The sequence below is a fragment of the Drosophila melanogaster genome, chromosome 3R, assembly GCF_000001215.4.
Source record: "Drosophila melanogaster chromosome 3R".
NCBI classification, from domain to species: domain Eukaryota; kingdom Metazoa; phylum Arthropoda; class Insecta; order Diptera; family Drosophilidae; genus Drosophila; species Drosophila melanogaster.
Window position 1 is genome coordinate 29,467,276 of NT_033777.3, and position 16,130 is coordinate 29,483,405.

The window sequence follows — 16,130 nt, forward strand, 5'->3', positions numbered from 1 at the left end:
CCGGCCGGAAGGTTGGGTCTGCCCATGTGGATGTGGCTGTTGAAATGAGAATGAGGGGCAGAAATAGGAGGAGGATGTGGCCGTGTTGGCCAGAGGTGATGGTGCTTCCATGTGCAACTTCCTGCCGATAACCTTTTGCGCACACACACATGCCACAAAAGCCGTTGCCATCGTTTTAGCCTTATCGCTCCGCTCTTGGCCATGAAGCACAGGCAAATGCAGCCATCAGCAGATCCGTGACTCCGGACCAGACAGCCGCCCTTAATTAGCCAACGTATGCCCAAGTACTCCGTTAAAGATCGGCTTAAAGTTAAGCCAGAAAATTGTATTTTAATGTTTGAAACAAAAGAAATTATATTGAAAGTCTATTCTGATTCTATTAAATGTGTTTATTAGCTTAAATAAATATTAATATTCCCTTCCCGTACAAGTTATTCCCAACCATTTCTATTTCCGGTTTCTATATTCAACATGACAATAAACATTTCGTCTAGCAACCCTTTGGGGCAACACACGAGTTCTGTTCTCTGGTTTTGACCCAAACAAGACACATGTCAAAGGTTTTCAAATGTTGCAAATTAGAGGACATTAGAGTTCGGAATAAAAAGGCGATACAAAGGGCGATATCGGTAGACTTCAACTGACAAGCCGAGTGGCAGAAGCACTTTGAAACAAATACTCTAAGCGTTTGCCCATTTGTCAGTGGCACTGCGAGTGTAAGTGTGTGTGTGCGTGTGTGTGGGCCACTTGAAGTGTGTCAGTTGTGTTTTGGCCCTTTCTTTGTGCATTTGACAGTGCTTTGAGTTTAAACAGGGCCAGCGGCACATTATGGCTACATTTCTGTCCGAAGACTTGCCATTAAGCAAATTACAGCAATTTGATACAAATGCCTGCTCGAGAAACGGCTTATAATCAGACGTATAACATGAGTTCAACAAACTTTTCGGGAAATTTGGTGGAAATCAAAATAATTGAAGGACATTTTAGCGGGAAAGTTAGTAAATCTCTAGGCAGATACTTCTGCACTTTAAAGTTCACAGTTTCCAGCCCGTTTCTTCTGCAATCAAAGTTCTCAAAGGATCCCCCCACACACAACCACACACACACACACGCACACAGACACATATGCGCATTCAAAATGGCCGCCACGTTACTTCCGCTAAGTGCCGGATCCTTTTGGTCCATTCACTGTTTGCTCTTGACCATCAAAGCTTTGGGGGACAAAACTTGGCAGCATTTTTATTTTTTTCACAGCTTGTCGCTGATGTTTTTTTTTTGCCTCCGTTTCGTTTTCGGGCTTTATTTCGCATAATTTTTGCGCCTTTGTGCGAATTCTCGGGGCGGTGGAGCCTTTGACGCCATTTGAAAGGCAGTCACCTGAGTTTTTTTTTTGTTTTTTTTTTTTTTTGCCTTCATTTGTTTGGCGTGTGTGTGTTTATTCTCTAATTGTTTGTTTGTTAGCTCGCTCGCTCTTATTTACTCACCGCCCGGGCCGTCGCCTTTGTTTAGTTTTTACGTCTGGCCAAATCCGTAAAGCAGCTCGTAGCTCGTAAAGTTGGGCAACAACAATGAGGCGTACGAGGAGCAACAACTAAATAAGGCATATGGCCAACAACAATGCGGCCCACTCTTAACTTGTTTTTATATATCTTCATGTTCGAGCCTTAGTTTTTCCCGCTTCTCCTGCTGCTGTTTCTTGCTTCTTGCTCGCCGAGCCATTTGTTGCTGTATATATATATGAGTATTTTTTCGAGGCTCAGACAACTTAATGCTATTTGCTCCTCACACACACACAAACACACCTTGAAGTCCTCGAGCTTCTGCCTGCTTTTGTTTGGAGTTTTTAACAACTTGAGCACGTCGTCGGTATTGGTTTTTCCAGCCACCACACCCGTTTTCCCAGCGATTTCCCACCTCCGACTACATTTTCCTAGTTATATTTTTTCTACTTCCTGCCTTTGCCTTTGTGAAAATAATCACGCGCGCGCTTTTGAGTGAGCACAGCAGCCCCTTAGTTTTCCCGGGCTTTCCTTTCCGGATTTTCCTTTGCTTTTTCACACTTGGTTACTTCCGGCGCGATGGTTGAGCAAATAGTGGGAAAGGCGCATCTATTGTTTTCTTTTAATTTGCCCAGACATGTCAAACGTGGCGCCTGTTCCCCGAGTTCCTTGAGCTCAAAGTAAAGGACTAAGGAATCGGATTTCCGTAGGGTTGGCGGTCTGTAGGGAAATTTAATTGTAATTAATTACTAGTTATTGTGTTGGAAATGTAGAAATGCCTTGAATTTTAAGCCCCTTTGATTGATTGATAGGGCATATCAAAGCGCTTGTTCCTGGTTCTCAATTATTTATGTTTTATTCGCCAAACAAGAACCAATCAGGAGCTCCAAGTGTCCACAGAGTCACCTGTCGAGCAGCTGTCTTCTGCGAGTGGCAAACCTATTAACTTTTCTCTCCCCTTTTCCCATTTTCCTGCTGCTGCAAGGACATTTATCGCTGGCTGAGTGTGTGTGTGTGTGTGTGTGTGTGGAGCACTTTGTTGCTTAATTGATTTTAATACAAGCTCCCCCCGCTCCTTTTGCGCCATCGGTCCTCAAGTGAGTCGTCGTTCGCCTTCATAGTTCGAGTTCGAGTCTATAAATTGGCTTTTTCCTTTCCCTTTTTGCAGATGCAGCAGCTGCCTGTCCATTTCCCATTTCCATTTCCGTTTGCAATTGCAGGGGCACAGGCCAAGGATGAAGTACAAGAAGAAATCGAAGTGAAAGGGGTGGAGAAATGCTAGTGAAAGGAGCATGGGTGGGCAAAGGTAGCGGCAAAGCAAAGGCAAAGAAAGTAGAAATGCCATTTATTGAATTGTATAAATTTCTATACATCGACAGCGACTGTTTATTCTGCCCAGCCAACTGTTCATGTGTGGGCATCTCTTTTTCTTGCTGGCCTACACGCAGAGAAATAATATATTCAATATCTGAGCAAAGCACTTAATGTTTAGGTACATAAGTAATACATTGTGGCATACTTTTAGACTTTTTCAATGGAAACATCGTGTAGGAGAGTGTCAGAGGAATCATATTAAGTTACCATAAAACCCTCCTCCCCCCAATTTTCGCTCAGTGCACGAGGCAACTCGGGGTGTGTGTTTGGCTAAGCTTTATCGCATTTGCATGGCAAAAGTCTCGGGCGGAGTAGGGTCAAGTGGCCGTTACCGTTCTTGGTCCCGCCCTCGGGTCACTCATTTGTTCTTTTGATTGCAGAGCGTTTTTGCTCGTTGGCCGGGCTTTTGTTGTATTAGTAAAATAAATTACCATTTAGTGCTTTTTGCCACTTGCACACACACAAAGGCAACACACACGCACGCACACACACACACACACAAGTACCCTTTGGCTGTCACACATGGTCGAGTGTTGTCCTTTGGCTTGCAAATGAAATTATTGCCAGGGCTTTTGCATTCGCTGGTTTGCTGGATTATAAGCCACCATCTGTGTATCGGTGTGTGCCTGTATGGGTATGTGTATCTGTGTGCATATGTATCTGTGTGTGTTGCCCCACTGGCAAGTGCAGGCCATAATAAATTGCTAGCAATCGCATTTACGTTTCTTTATGCGCTTCGATTACGATGCGCTTTACTTGCGCCAATTCTTTTCTTCTGTTCCCCCTCGTAATTGAATATATAATTTTTTCATCCCTCTCCCTTGCACACAAACACACACACGCAGAACACACACACAGAACACACACACCCACACACATGATTCGCCTGGCATTTGAATATAAATTGTTTTATCTGCTTCTGCAAAATATTCATTTCAATTTATTTTACTTTTCTTTATTCGATTGCTCGGCTTCCTGCTCTTTTTACGATTGTATTCTCCCTCTTCCTGTTTTTTCTTTATTAAATAAATTATTTATGCATTGTCATTTGGCTTGCGCCATTTTCTATGTGCAGACGCCGCTAAGTATGCCAACATATTTTGTTTACAAATTCGGGATTACTTTCGAAAAAGTTGTTGAGTTTGCCGAGAGACTTTTAATACATTAAACAGCTGCGACGACTTTGATAACTCACGAGTTGGGGAATCAACTTTTATGGCCGTAAATTACACAAATCAAGGGTACATTCGAAAGTTATATAAATATGAGCATTTTAAATATTTAAAATCTAAAAAAAAAATCTAAAAAAAAAGAAATTTTATAAGATTTTCTTAGAGATTAAGTTTCATAACGGAAATATCAAAGAGGGTATCTTTTATTATACACCCACCCCTTAACTTTTGTTTGACTTTGTGCTTCTAAGCCGAAGCATATGCAACATGGGCAAATTTAACTTTTGACTTTTGTACTCATCCCCGCCACTTATTTACTCTCATTTGCAGTGCCAAGCAAACCGCAGAATCTAACCATCTTGGATGTTTCGGCCAACAGCATCACGATGTCCTGGCATCCGCCAAAGAATCAAAACGGAGCCATCGCCGGTTACCATGTGTTCCACATACACGACAACCAAACTGGCGTGGAGATCGTCAAGAACTCTCGCAATTCGGTGGAAACCCTCATTCACTTCGAACTGCAGAACTTACGTGAGTTTAACTACGTTTTCATTTGGGGCTTATTTGGCGTAAAAGGTTTTCAAACTTTTAATTTATTCACTCGATAAATTTGCGAAAGTCCCGGTCGATCAAAGGGTTTTCCCCGCCTATTCTCGCCAATTGGTGACCCCCGTCAAGTTCCGAACTCGAACAGTTTAATACTGTCAACAGTCGAACGCCCACGTTGTGAAAAGCGGCACACACTTTTCCGCGTCGCCCCCGCCGCGAAATGGAAAATGGGAATGGAAAACCGCTTGAGCCTGCCGAAGGACCTACCTATTATTAGCCATAATTGAGGCTCTAGCCAAATTGTTTGCCAGCTGCTTTGTAATTAAATAGTTGCAAGTGCTCGCTTGCCACTTTTTGTTTGCCAACAACAACAACTTTTGACGCTTATAATTTGCACACCCCAAAAGTCGTCTAATTTTCCTGATTAAGGCGTGTGGGCCAGAGAATACATCCGCAGGATATGCCGCATCAGGAGCAGCTACTTAGAAGGATCCTGGTAGAAAAGTGGCTCGGTTTTTTGGAGGTTTTTAGGCGCCTCCGGGGCCACCATGCAATTAACTTGCTACAAAGTTATGCGCCGCATTCCACACTCTCATGCAGCTACAGCCACATTGTTTAATTTAATTACACGTCTTCGGATGCAGGATGCACCTGCTAACTTCTGCTCGCAAATTTCGTGGCAAAGGAGCCTCCTTTTTGCGGCATGCTGGGCCGCCATGGCAACGTTTAATTATTTCCAAATTTAATCCAAGTAGATGTCAGCCCGTTTCTCTTCTTAATTAAATCCAATTTAAGCTGACAGCGCCGCTTGAAGCAATACCCTTTTGCTTTCTGTTTTTTCTCGCCATGAAAAATCAATTCACTGTTATTGTTGCCACTGTCCCTTGCATTTACCCCGCGTAAAATTTAATTATAAAGCCGCACAGCAGCCCCCTTTCCTTCCATTCCATTCCATTCCCTTCTCCTGCAACCAGTGACATGCGGCGACGCATCTCATAATAATGAGCAGCGAAAAGATGCCCACCGCTCAATTTAAGGCGGCTGGTGGCAGGTGGCATGTGGCAAGCGGCGTGGCAGGTGCTCCACATACTCGCGGGAAAAACAACTGACATTCCCTGGAAGTATTTACGACCAATAAATGCCTCAACTGTCGCATCCAAATGCATTCGACTGCAAATGAAGCAAATTAAAGGCTTACGCAGGTCCTTGAATAATTATGATTTCTTTTGAATTTCCACTACTATAGTTAATAAAGAAGGTACTTATATATGTAATACGTATTTTCAGGACCCTACACCGACTACCGTGTGATAGTCAAGGCATTCACCACCAAGAACGAGGGCGAACCCTCCGATCAGATTGCCCAGCGTACGGATGTCGGAGGACCCAGTGCCCCGGCGATTGTGAACCTCACTTGTCACTCCCAGGAGTCCATCACGATTCGATGGCGAAGACCCTATGAGTTCTACAACACCATCGACTTTTACATCATCAAGACGCGTTTGGCTGGCCAGGATACGCATCGGGATATCAGGATTAATGCCTCGGCCAAGGAACTGGAAACTGCGGTAGGTTTTTATATTTAAACTATAGTTTTGTTCAGATATTGTGCAACTTTAAAGATATGTTTGAATTTACTAACAAACGCCAGAACAATGTATTTCTGTATAGAATGGCGAAATAAATGTAAGTGAATTAGTCCCTTTGGAGTCTGGCGCTAATATTTCATGCGCAAGTTTTCGTGAAAATAAAAGAGTTTTCCCGCGCTGTTAGCCAACATTTTGTTGGCCTGCCAAGTGGGCAACAATGTAGACCTCACCTACCACCCCCCTGCGTTATGTCAATCGAGTCGGCTTATCGCGGCCATTTGGCCCGTTCTGCGGCCCATAAAAAAAAAAGGAGAAGTTCTATGATAAACGGCCTAATACAGACAGATATTCAAGGGGGAGCGGCAGTAATAATTGCATTTTTATGCAGCAAACAACAAACGGCATAGAATAAAGCCCACCTGCCACGGCACCTGTAAATATTTCATAAAAAATTCTACATGCAAAAAATGCAACATTCACACACACATTCACACACACGCGTTGCAAACCGCCCACCTGCGAAAATAAATTAAATTTATGTTGTTTTTCCTGTCCGCCTTTGTGCCGCGTCTTCCCTTTTTATTTAGCGCCTGAAATGGATGGAGGAAAAAATAAAAAATAATAAAAAAAATATACGCCAAAGTAAATAAATAAAAACGAAAAGTTTGTCGTGGGGAATGTGGCGAGGCAAACAAATTTCGCAACAATAAAATGTTATCATACTCATATCTGACTTTTTCCATATCTGAAAACTAGTTGGATCCTTGTTTAGTCCTGTGTTTTACCCTTCCGCCCCAGGATCTCCTGTCCTCTGTCGCCCGGCTTTTGTTTTTGGCCAGTTAAAAATATTTTTGTAATTGAAATATTCTGCAGCGGCAAACAAGCTGGCTGTTGAACAACTAAACAACAGAAATGGCAATAATTCTACCTTTGTTTTTCATTGTTACTATAGTTTGCGTATATAAATGCCAAATATTTGGCTTTTCCGTATGAAGGAGACAGAATTCGAAGTTAGATGGAAACTAAATTAGAAAATTGGCTCGTACGCAAGGAAAATTCTGATTTGGATAAACTAAATTAGTATGCATTTTAGAAATTTGTTGACGCGTTTTCATTAACTGCAGAAATTTTCAAGGGGTCAAACATCAAACATTGAATATTTGTTGTATTTCGAAATGAAATAATATATCCTTTAGTTTATCCTTTCAAATTTACATTTGCATTAATAAAACACGATACTAATACTACTCTTTTGCTTATTTCCTTGCAGATGATTCTTCAAAACCTAACAACCAACTCGTATTACGAGGTCAAAGTGGCAGCGGCAACGTTCAGTGTCATAAATCCAAAGAAAATTGTGCTGGGCAAATTCTCGGAGTCAAGGATTGTAAGTAGCGCATAAAGATATCAAGTGCAATCCGCAGAGCGAACCAACACCTGCCACATGGCGGAAAAACTTGGCATTTTGTTTTGGGCCAAACGAAAACGCTGGGCGGAGAGGGGGGTGGCAGGGGGCGTGGCATGCCATAAAGTTGGCAGCCTCGCCGTTGTCAGTTTCCATATCAGATTACATGTCCAAAAAGAAAGCAGGTTGGTTTTTTTTTTGCTGAGTAGGTGTAACAGAAAGTTATTTTGTTGCGAAAATTCCAAATTTTTCTAGGCTGTGCTGTGCTGCTCAAGTAACTTTACCTTTTTATGCGACCACCTATTTGGTTTCTATGCATTATTGAGTTCTCACCGAACGGACCCCGGGGCGTATGCGTAATGGGAATCTTAGGCGCGTTTAATGGACTCCACACAACAATGGAAATAGTCACAGTCTCAACATTGTCTACACTACAACAAATTGTAGCTTTTTAGAGTCCATAATTTCAAATTTTCAAAGGATTTTCAATCAAAAAAATCATTTTCGTACAATTGCACAAAGAAATATTAAAGAAAAGTCGATTTTTCGCTGAATATGTAGTGGGTAAACCATATCCTTTGAACAACGAGGAAGGCTTCTTCCTGTGCACCTGCGTTTATTGACATTTCAACCTGTCATAACAACATCCTTAATGACATTCCACACAAAAGCAGACGCACCGCCTCCCCCCACCACTGCACACACACACACACACACAAGCCGCAAACTTTGTTGCATGCATAAAATATAATCCAAAGTTGTGGCAGAAATATAGCAATTTAGTTGACCTCAAGTTTGTGGCCAAAGGGGTGGGGTCAACTGGGCGGGGCACACGCCCTCATAAGTATGCAGCAATATTTTTCGTGGCTCTAGCTGCCTTACTCCACACCCCCTCCTACCATCCCGCTCATTCATAATTCATTGCCATTGTTGTTGTTGGCCCGCCTGAATTTCAAATGGCCTGCACCTTTTGGCCGCATTTACATGGCCCGCTGCCATTTTCCGCTCGGCGCACACAAAAAGTCCCCAACTCCGCTCGCAAATGGCGCTCATTTAAATCCTTTCTTTTTCGGGTGGCAGCAAAAATCGTATGCAAAATGCGGAAATAAACAAGCGCAAATAAAGAGTGCGCGAAAAACAAACAAAGGCAGCGGAAAATCAACAAAAAAAATACAACTCCAGTACGATGATAACACTGAGGCACACACATTTGTAACGCATTCGTTTCATAAACAGGAGTACACAGGAAACAAATGTAGCTGTGTAAAAAGATCACAAAGCATGCGTTTATAGAGTATATGGTATCAGCGGATCAACACACATATATCTTATGTCCTAATGGAATATTCAAATATCTTATAAGCTCTACTATAAATTTTCATCTTTTCTATCAACAGATACAACTGCAACCGAACTGCGAGAAATTGCAACCGCTGCTGCGGCAGTCGCATAATGACTACAACCTGGCCGTTCTGGTGGGCATCATCTTCAGCTGCTTCGGCATCATCCTGATCATCATGGCCTTCTTCCTGTGGAGGTAAGTGGCGCTCTGTGCCGTGATTTCCCGAACTGAATCCTAAAATAAAGCCCTAGATACAGATGAAGCAAGTGCAGATGCAGCAGCTGTCTTCTTGAGAGAATCGCGTGCCGTTCCATAAATAAAACTGAGAAAAGTGTTGTCAAAGTGCTGAGTGCAAAGCCCTGTAACTCCCACCCACTACCCTGAATGGAATTTAAAAATAAACCGAAAATGAACCAGGCACCAGTTGCAGCTATAGAATCTCGGAATTTAGAATCTCCCAACTTATAGTAGAATATTCTCGGAATTTGCGCTTATAATGACTCGTGGTTATTCCGCAGTACAAAAATTATCTGTGTTGCGCTACTGACTTCATTAAATGGCATACTTATCCAATTACCGAATGAAATGCAGAAAAAGCCCTAATCCTTTTAGACCAATTCATAATTATGGCAATCACTCGACCGTTCTCTCTGTCCTCCTTTTCGAACAAACAGCAAATAGCAGATACCACGACGAACTTGAAACGAAAGGTGGGGTGGTTGGTTGGTTGGGTCTTTGGTCGCTCTCATATTTCCTGGAAATGTTAATTAAAATTCAAATCACAAAAAAACACGAGAGTCCGTGGCGAAGCCAAAGACAAAGACAAGCAAAACAATTTTAAGTTACTTAAAATCTTTATTAAATGTAAGAGTGGTTAACCCATTGGCCAGAACCCAGCAATCCTCATGCCCATACCCATCCGGATACGGATTCGCATTTGCCGGGGGCAGTGGCAAACATTTGAGACGACAAAATGTGTTGGGGAAAATGAAAAGCGTTTTTATACCAGCAGCATGCCCCAACCCGCAGCCAACTTCAATGGCAGGAATTTTTGCATATTTTCTCTGTCGAAGCGATTTTTTATGCTGTCGCGAGTATGCCAAATGAAAGTTACCCACGCCCACAGTTTTATTTTCATTTTTTTTTTTTTTTTGTTACCCCTTCTCGGGTTGCCTAACAAATTAATGCCATTTTATTTATTTTTTACAAATACCCTGCGGGTAGAGCAGAGTAGAACGCAAAACAGCGTGAGGAGCTGGAAAAAGCAGAAGGTTGGAGTGTTGCCATCCCATTCTTCGAGTTGCCCAAGTTTTAGAGCGGAAAAAATTATATTTTATTAAGCAAACAAAGGCGAATTTCTACAATTTCCTTTTCAATGCAAACAAATCCAAAGTGGCGGCGACTGGGTGAGAGGCGAGAGGCAGCCAGAACAAAAGTCAGCCAGCAAAAGAAAAAAAAAAGGAAAAAGCCCGAGAAAAGCGGTGGGAAAACATGAAAAGAAGGGTTTCGCGTTTTTTTTCTTTTCAGCTAGAGGGTGGGTGGAAATCTTCTCGCAGAACTCAATCTCAATACGAGGCCCTTGGCAAAATCATTTACATTCGCATTTACTTTTGCAGAGCACTAATCAACGTTTAGTGGCTGCCACTAGGAGGCACGAATGCCGCAAAGTCAAGGGGTGTGGAAATTATTTTAATAAGCGCTGTGGCAGGCTCACTAAGTCCTAACCGCCACACACTCCGGAAAACTGGCAACTTGGGCGGCAAGTGGAAATACTTTGCAATTTCTTGTGGCAACAATTTGCTGGCGGCAGCGATAAGCATGATTTTTAGCCATGGAAAAACCGCTTTTTAGAGCAGGAAAAATAGTTTAGCGAATAACTTAGACGTCATGCAGTAGTAAATCATTATTGTGCGGTTTTATACCCCGGTATCTATAAACTTTCAAACTTAGTTGATTATTACGGAAGCAATAGGTATTTGATAGTCGAGCTGCTCGACAAGGTTCTCACCTACTAAATAATAAATATTAGAAATGAGAAAACAAGATGTCAGTAGTTCACTGTCTTCTTGCCAGCGGCCAGAACTATTTTCCATTTGCATTCCGACACCGAATCATAAAAAGTTTCCCCTCTACCGAGACCCCACCGTACGTGGACTTGTGTGTTACTTTTTTCTTTTCATATCGAATGCAGTTGGGAACATTGTTTTTGTGTCGACGGCTTTATTTGCTGGCAAATGTGTGTGTGCGTGTCTGCTTTTCCGAATAGAACTTTTCCTTCCCTATGCCGAAAATAGAAAAGCGAGCAGAAAGTCGGACAAGATATTGTTTTTGGACAACGTATTGGTAACTGTTGCCAAAAAAGTTCCATTTCATGACATCGCTGCAAAAAGTCAAAGTGTGTAAGGGGTGCAAGGTGTGTGAGGGTGGTTCGGAAAAGGGACAGATTTCCTCTAGTTTTCCCCAATTTCCCTTTGCGCTGACTTTATCAACGGTATCGATGAACCAACTGCCAGCGTTATCAACTTTCCATGGCTAAATAACGCCCAATGCAACTTTTATTGAGGAAGTTGTCTGGCTCAATCGATCGATTAACAAATATTGATTTCCACCCGTAAGGCAGCAAGCATTTACTGATTAACTAACTACGTGGCTGGGCAGCAACAATAGCAGTAGACTTAATTAAGCAAAAACGGGGGAGAAAATGCATTGCATTTGTAAATAGCGTATGCAACTTAAAAGGTCAAATCAATGTCATATCTAGATAGGATTATAGAATTTCAACTGGAATCGCCACAGTTGATACTCCCTACAAGCTACCACACAAGTTTTTTTACTTCAATTTCTTTAACTACGAATATATGTAAGTTTCGAAAACTATATATATTTTAAAACTTTCCTTCGTAAGCAATGACTACTGTACGAAAGTGGGAAGGGCAACTGACTTTTTACGACTGGCAGTAAAAATGTGCCAGTTGTTATCAAACAGCTGATGAGGCAAAGCTCCAAAAGCTCGCTCTTTCTTTTTTCTATATCTCTCAGTCGGGTTAAAGATCGGGGTGCTGAGGAAAAGCTCCACCACAGCGCCGATCGCCAATTGCCTAGAGTTCAGTTCTCCAAAGCACGCGCGTGTATAAGCACGTATGTAGATTCATAGATACATATATCGGTAGCACCAAAAAAAAAAAAAAAATAAAGAATCGAGCAAACCAACCGCACAATAATAAACCTTATCAATAAACAACGCTGCGAAAGAGAAGCGACAAGTGACGAAAGACATAGCCAGTAGTGTGCTCGTTTCGTCACAACAAGAGCAGCCTCATTGAGGCAAATTCGTGTGACGGCGTGGTGTTCGTAGTTATTGCGTACTATTTTTGCAGTGAACTGGCGACACTGCAGTTGCCAATATGACGAGTGACGTAATTTGTGCAAGTATGTAGGCGCAGATCGCGGGTACACGCAGCGAAAAAGGGAGCCACACTCTACACACATATGTCGTCAGGTGGCGGGGAAAAGCGCTGCAGCAGCCCCATGCTGCATGCCACATCGGAAATCGGTGGTGCAACTACTGCAACGCCGCGCCTGCTGCGCCGCAAGTCGCAGCGCGGAAATTGGTTTACGTAAGTTTTTCGCAGCCCTCACGTGTGTGCCAAACTAAAGACGAAATGCCGCCAAACAGTTAAAGTTATTAACTAAATGCCAGGCTGCATACCAAATGCGCGGCTCAATGTGGCGGGCGGAAGTTGACAAATATAAATAAATAGATTTTTTGGTGCGTAATAGAGAAGCGAGAAAAACAAGAGTCTTCGATAAACAAGCACAGAAGTCGAGAAAAACATATGTAAATATATGTGCATACTAGAGTATGTGGCGGTGGAATTTCTTATTTTCTAGCCGCTTTCCTTAGCCATTTGGGTACTATTTACTTTTCCGTCGACAGCCAAAGTAAACAAAGCCGCATCGCAACGCCATCTCCCGTTGATAAGAATTATTGAAATAATTATCAAAGTTCTCGAGTTTTTTTTTTTATGCCACAAAACTTCGCAGAGTAAACAGTAAAAGTGACTTCTTTTGGAATTTCCCAAAAACGACAGATCAGTATCGCTTTCAAAACTTATAAGAATGGAGCGCAAATCTTGGGAAACAAACTTTTTATCATCGAATGGCAGATGGGGAAATGTATGAGTTGGATATGGAACCCCCATAGATAGAACGCTTATCATGTATTTTACGATTGCTGGATAATATATGTATTACTCAGCCTAGGTGCCATTGGATCTGCTATATAGTCCCTTTTAAGCGGAAACTAGACATAAATCGATTCGATTTGTATCAATACATGCATTCACAAGACCACGATTATTAAGAGCCATATTCTTGGCAAAGTGCAACGAGCCACAACACGAAACAGAATGAAAAGTTGGCAGTACAGTGCGGACCATTGGTGAATTGCCATTATGTCGTGCACTTTCTCCCAAGGCTGCGATGCGAGTGAAATGGCCAACTTTTTGCTGGCAAGTTGCCAAGTTGTGCTGGCTGCTCTGCTCTGCGAGTGCACTTGCAGGCGAAAGTTGGTCCAAAGTTCTGCGCGCTCCTTGTAATCGCTTAAGCCAATTACAAGAACTTAACCTCAATTTGTATATAGCAATTGAACGGCCATAATGCCTGCCCGCCTTTTCCCCATTATTGTCACTCACTTGGAGCGGCTTTGGTCCGCTGGCGAGTGTCCTGGCGAAAGGATTCAGTCGCACTGTGCTCATGCCTGGCTGAAAGCGAATGCCATTAGTGCTGACCACCGCCTATCCGCTTCCTGCTTCCCACTATCCACCTGGCCGCCACAGCATTCTCAGCATTTTCACCTGCTTATTTATGCATTCTGATTTTGTGAGGAGCTTGTCGTCGGCCACGCCCACCTGACACCTTTCGCTGATTTCGTCCCAACTGATTGCAGCTGCTTCATAGTTTCCAGGGCTCTCAACTCTGGCAAAGAAAATTATTTTCTCCCTCTTAAATAGAATTTGCACTAGCTGCAAAGTAGCCTTCGAATTATAAGGATACTTTTGCCACTGGTCACTGGTGGGATTTCCGCTCCAGGAAACTAATGGGATTTAAAGAACAGGAGAATCCTTCTGCACACTGTACACTTAGGTGAATGGGAATAGTTAATTTTGGGACACTCTTGCTATTTGTATTGATAAGTTGCTGGTTTGGAGAAGAAACAATCCTTTGTAACACTTGGCACTTCCTTCAACTCCTTTCAGCAGAAAGTGCTTCCATGCGGCCTACTACTATCTGGACGACCCGCCACACCATCCAAATGCCCCGCAGGTGGACTGGGAAGTGCCCGTTAAGATCGGCGACGAGATCCGAGCGGCTGTGCCCGTCAACGAGTTCGCCAAGCACGTGGCTTCCCTGCACGCGGACGGGGACATTGGATTCAGCCGGGAGTACGAGGCCATCCAGAACGAGTGCATCAGCGATGATCTGCCGTGTGAACACTCGCAGCATCCGGAGAACAAACGCAAGAATCGCTATCTCAACATCACGGCCTGTAAGTCGTAGTTCTATTAGATAACTACCTTTTATGACTGCTTGAAACTTGAAACCTTAATGGCATGTTTTTATTACAAATAATTATTGTTGAACAACTTGTAAATCACAGATGACCACAGTCGGGTGCATCTGCATCCCACACCGGGACAGAAGAAGAATCTGGACTACATCAATGCCAACTTCATCGATGGCTACCAGAAGGGACATGCCTTCATCGGCACCCAGGGTCCATTGCCCGACACCTTCGATTGCTTCTGGCGCATGATCTGGGAACAGAGGGTGGCCATCATCGTGATGATCACCAATCTTGTGGAGCGCGGGCGGCGCAAGTGCGACATGTACTGGCCGAAGGATGGGGTGGAGACCTATGGCGTAATCCAGGTCAAGCTCATCGAGGAGGAGGTCATGTCCACGTACACTGTGCGCACCCTGCAGATCAAGCACTTGAAGGTGGGTATACCTTAAGTAGCTTCAATAGTTCACTCAATTAACAAAAATATGACCCAAAATCTCAGCTCAAGAAGAAGAAGCAGTGCAACACCGAAAAGCTGGTCTATCAATACCACTACACCAACTGGCCCGACCACGGAACACCCGATCATCCCCTACCCGTGCTTAACTTTGTCAAGAAATCCTCGGCCGCCAATCCCGCAGAGGCTGGTCCCATAGTCGTGCACTGCAGGTGGGCTATTCAACTTCAAAGGAGTCCAAGTATTGGTTCTATAATTACTATGTTATATCTTAATCTACTTTTTTAGCGCTGGCGTCGGTCGCACTGGCACATACATCGTCCTGGACGCCATGCTCAAGCAGATCCAGCAGAAGAACATCGTCAACGTCTTTGGCTTTCTGCGTCACATTCGTGCTCAGAGGAACTTCCTGGTGCAGACCGAGGAGCAGTACATATTCCTGCACGACGCTCTGGTGGAGGCCATCGCCTCGGGGGAGACCAATCTGATGGCCGAGCAGGTGGAGGAGCTGAAGAACTGCACTCCCTACCTGGAGCAGCAGTACAAGAACATCATCCAGTTCCAACCGAAAGACATACACATTGCATCCGCCATGAAGCAGGTGAACTCGATCAAGAACCGCGGCGCCATCTTCCCCATCGAGGGCAGTCGGGTGCACTTGACGCCCAAGCCGGGCGAGGATGGCAGCGATTATATCAACGCCTCGTGGCTGCACGGCTTCCGGCGACTGCGGGACTTCATAGTCACCCAACATCCCATGGCGCACACGATAAAGGACTTCTGGCAGATGGTCTGGGACCACAATGCGCAGACCGTCGTGCTGCTCTCATCACTGGATGATATAGTAGGTTGCATTAGATTTCCCATCGAATTGCGATACTAATCCCAATGTACTCCGCAGAACTTTGCACAGTTTTGGCCAGATGAGGCCACGCCCATCGAGAGCGATCACTATCGCGTCAAGTTTCTGAACAAGACCAACAAGAGCGACTATGTGAGCCGCGACTTTGTCATCCAGTCGATACAGGACGACTACGAGCTGACGGTCAAGATGCTGCACTGTCCCAGTTGGCCAGAGATGTCCAATCCCAACAGCATCTACGACTTCATCGTCGATGTGCACGAGCGCTGCAATGACTATCGCAATGGACCCATCGTCATTGTGGATAGGTGAGTC

The 16,130-nt window shown here is 43.7% G+C and overlaps 1 protein-coding gene across 5 annotated transcripts in view; it reads left to right on the forward strand.

Annotated features, from left to right (window-relative positions):
- Positions 1 to 16,130, forward strand: part of Ptp99A (Protein tyrosine phosphatase 99A) — a 109,486-nt gene that overhangs the window by 89,630 nt on the left and 3,726 nt on the right. For 3 of the 5 annotated variants that reach the window (NM_143434.5, NM_170409.3, NM_057468.3), the window contains 9 exons: positions 4,376 to 4,579; positions 5,885 to 6,165; positions 7,457 to 7,573; positions 8,989 to 9,128; positions 14,192 to 14,481; positions 14,593 to 14,933; positions 14,999 to 15,165; positions 15,242 to 15,797; positions 15,855 to 16,123. In NM_143434.5, the coding sequence (NP_651691.4) occupies positions 4,376 to 4,579; positions 5,885 to 6,165; positions 7,457 to 7,573; positions 8,989 to 9,128; positions 14,192 to 14,481; positions 14,593 to 14,933; positions 14,999 to 15,165; positions 15,242 to 15,797; positions 15,855 to 16,123 (2,365 nt within the window). Of the gene's footprint in view, positions 1 to 4,375; positions 4,625 to 5,884; positions 6,166 to 7,456; positions 7,574 to 8,988; positions 9,129 to 12,040; positions 12,551 to 14,191; positions 14,482 to 14,592; positions 14,934 to 14,998; positions 15,166 to 15,241; positions 15,798 to 15,854; positions 16,124 to 16,130 lie in introns of those variants that run through there. The other 2 variants (NM_206579.3, NM_001202380.2) reach the window with 2 other exon arrangements.